Consider the following 2513-nt stretch of genomic DNA (forward strand, 5'->3'; position numbering starts at 1 on the left):
TCCCCCCACCTCTCTTTCCCCGGACTCCATCACCCCAACATCATTCCCCAGGAGTCTCAGCTTTTTCTCTCTCCCTGGGGCGCTGCGAACCTCGCCAATGCCTCTCAAGCTATCTTCCTCTGGTCCCAAAGCAGACACCCCAACTTCCCTCCCATTTAAGGTGGTTACCTCACGGAAATCCAGAGCACTCTCCCCCTCAAGGTTTAGGTGCTGCTTTGAGGCCCCTGCAATTCAGAACTAGCTCGTGGTCAAGACCAGTTAGAGATAGCTCGTCATCAGCAGTGGGGCTCCTGTGCACCCAAAACAAGCGGGGGAAACTACCCTGCCCACCCCCTCCCCATCCCCGACATCACTTCCCCTACCAGGGACAGGAAACAGACACAAAAGCAACAGGGAACCCCCTCTCCGCGCGCGACAGGTGGGTGCCAGGCAACTAGCTCAGCTGAGCTGAGAGTCTCCTGGAACCCAGCTGCGCTCAGGGCGCGCGGGCGTGGCCAAGGTCTCTGTGCGCTGCGCGAAGCACCCGGCCAAAGCACTTGGCTGAGGGCACGCTGAGGAGGGGGTGTAAGAAAATGCTGTAGAGGCAAAGTCCTGGGGGCACACGGACAAGGGCAAGCCGTATCCCGCCCTCAGAAGAGGACTTCCAGTGAGCCAGGCATGTGTGAATGAGACAGTTACAGAAGCAGAGTCCCAGGGAGGTAGGGGAGATTGTTCATGTGGCTGAGGGCGCAGACTCAGTCTGAAATGGTGGCTCAGCACATCAGTGTCACTGGGGCCTCGCCAAGCGTGACTTGGTTTGAGGCGCTTGCAGGTGGGCTTCGAAGGCCCGAAGGCCCAGCCCACCCAGTTCAGTCAATTGTCCGTTGGATGTTTACACCCTCCGGGGCCGAGCGCCGTGCAGTTGCTCATCATAGCGTTCCAACCAAGTGCGCAGCTCAGAGACCTGGTAGCCGTCGGGGCCACGGCCGCCCTGGTACATAATAGTGCCACTCTGGATGACATAGAGACGCTCGAAGTAGGCGCCATAGGCCGAGCTGCTGGAGTTGGCCATGGTGTCCAGGACCAGAGCGCAGCCGGGTGCACCTTGCTGCAGTACCCTCGCTGCACTGACCCGGTCCTCCAGGCTCCGGTGCTGCGGGATGATGTAGGGGGAGTCCGTGGTGACCCAGCCGTCGGAGGGGTGCGCTTCCTCGATGTAGATGATGAGGAAGTCGACGTCGCGCTGGTACTTGGTGACCAGGCGCTGGAAGGCGCTCATGCGCGCCATGAACGGTGGTCAGGTGCAGCTGCCGAAATTGAGAACCAGCGGGCGGTTCCCTTGCGCGTAGTCGAGGATGTGCTGGCTCTGGAAGCCGTCGGGCAGAACCACCTCGGAGTTGGGCGCCGGACCGCCCTCGTGCGCCTGCTTGAAGAAATCCAACTTCTGGCCATGCCACACCGCCTTGAGCGACGCCAGGGTGCACAGGCGGTTGTCGTCGGACACGCAGATGGGCGGGTCATCGGGGGGCACCTCCTCGCCCTCACTGTTGAGCTCCACTTCGGGCTCGGGCTGCCCCCGGCGGCGGCGGCCCAGGAAATGCTTGCGGATACACAAGAAATCGAGAAGCCAGAGCATGAAGGCCGTGCCGAGGAAGCGCGGGAAGAGCACGAGGCACGAGGCGGTCTGGGCGCAGAGCCTCAAGGAGTGAAGCAGCAGGGAGCGGAGCATGGTGGCTGCAGGCCCCGAAGCCCCCTGGGACCCCTCGCCCTCTCCGACCACCAACCGCGACGCGGCCTGGCGAGGCATCTGAGCTTCGGCAGTGCAGGGAGTTCAATTTATAGCGGAGGCTTCAATTGGCGGGAGACTCCACCTCCGGCCCGGCCCGCCCCCTTGCAACTTGAGCCCGGAGGGATCACCCAGCAGCGCGGCCAATGCCCTAGAAATCGTGGGCCGAGGGCGGGCGCAGGCGGGCGGAGGGCGGAGCGGCCGGGCCTGGGGCCGGTGGGGGCGGGCCCGGGCCCCGCAGCCAGCTCTCGGGGGCGGGGGACTCCGGTCGCCGCTGCCGCTGGGGACCGGGAGCCCGACCAGGGACCTGGGCGTCCGCTGGGGAGGTCCTACAGCTGGCGCGAGCGCTGCGCGCCGCCCTGGTCCCCGCCGCCTGGCTCCGGCCCGCGCCCCCCTCGCCGCGCACCTGAGCCGAGCTCCCCGGCGGCCGCCGAGCCGCGCCGGAGCTCCGGTTCGCTTCCCGCGCGCCGCCGCCAACGCCGCCCACGCCGCTGCCGCTCGTGCGGGGCCGCTGCCCAGGTGCCGCGGGAGGCCGGGTCCGCGGCCGCCGCTTCGGTGGCCCCAGCTCCCGCCCCGCCGAGGACGCGGGCCAGCGAGGAGGCAACTTTGCGTTCCCGCCGCCTTCCCGGCTCGCCCGCGGGCGCCGCTCGCCTGCCGGAGCCCGCCCGCCCGCCTCCCGCGCGCGCTCACACTCGCGCCTCGCACACGGCCGCCCCCCGCACCGCCCCGCCACGCACACCGCGCTCCG

The 2513-nt window shown here is 67.4% G+C and overlaps 1 protein-coding gene across 1 annotated transcript; it reads right to left on the reverse strand.

Annotated features, from left to right (window-relative positions):
- Positions 1 to 514: 514 nt before the first annotated feature.
- Positions 515 to 1786, reverse strand: DIO3 (iodothyronine deiodinase 3). The gene has a single exon (XM_032179770.2). It carries the CDS (start codon positions 1784 to 1786, stop codon positions 872 to 874), a length of 915 nt encoding a protein of 304 aa, XP_032035661.1. The 3' UTR covers positions 515 to 871.
- Positions 1787 to 2513: the final 727 nt, after the last annotated feature.

Source organism: Hylobates moloch, unplaced genomic scaffold (genome assembly GCF_009828535.3).
Source record: "Hylobates moloch isolate HMO894 unplaced genomic scaffold, HMol_V3 SCAFFOLD_16, whole genome shotgun sequence".
NCBI classification, from domain to species: Eukaryota; Metazoa; Chordata; class Mammalia; order Primates; family Hylobatidae; genus Hylobates; species Hylobates moloch.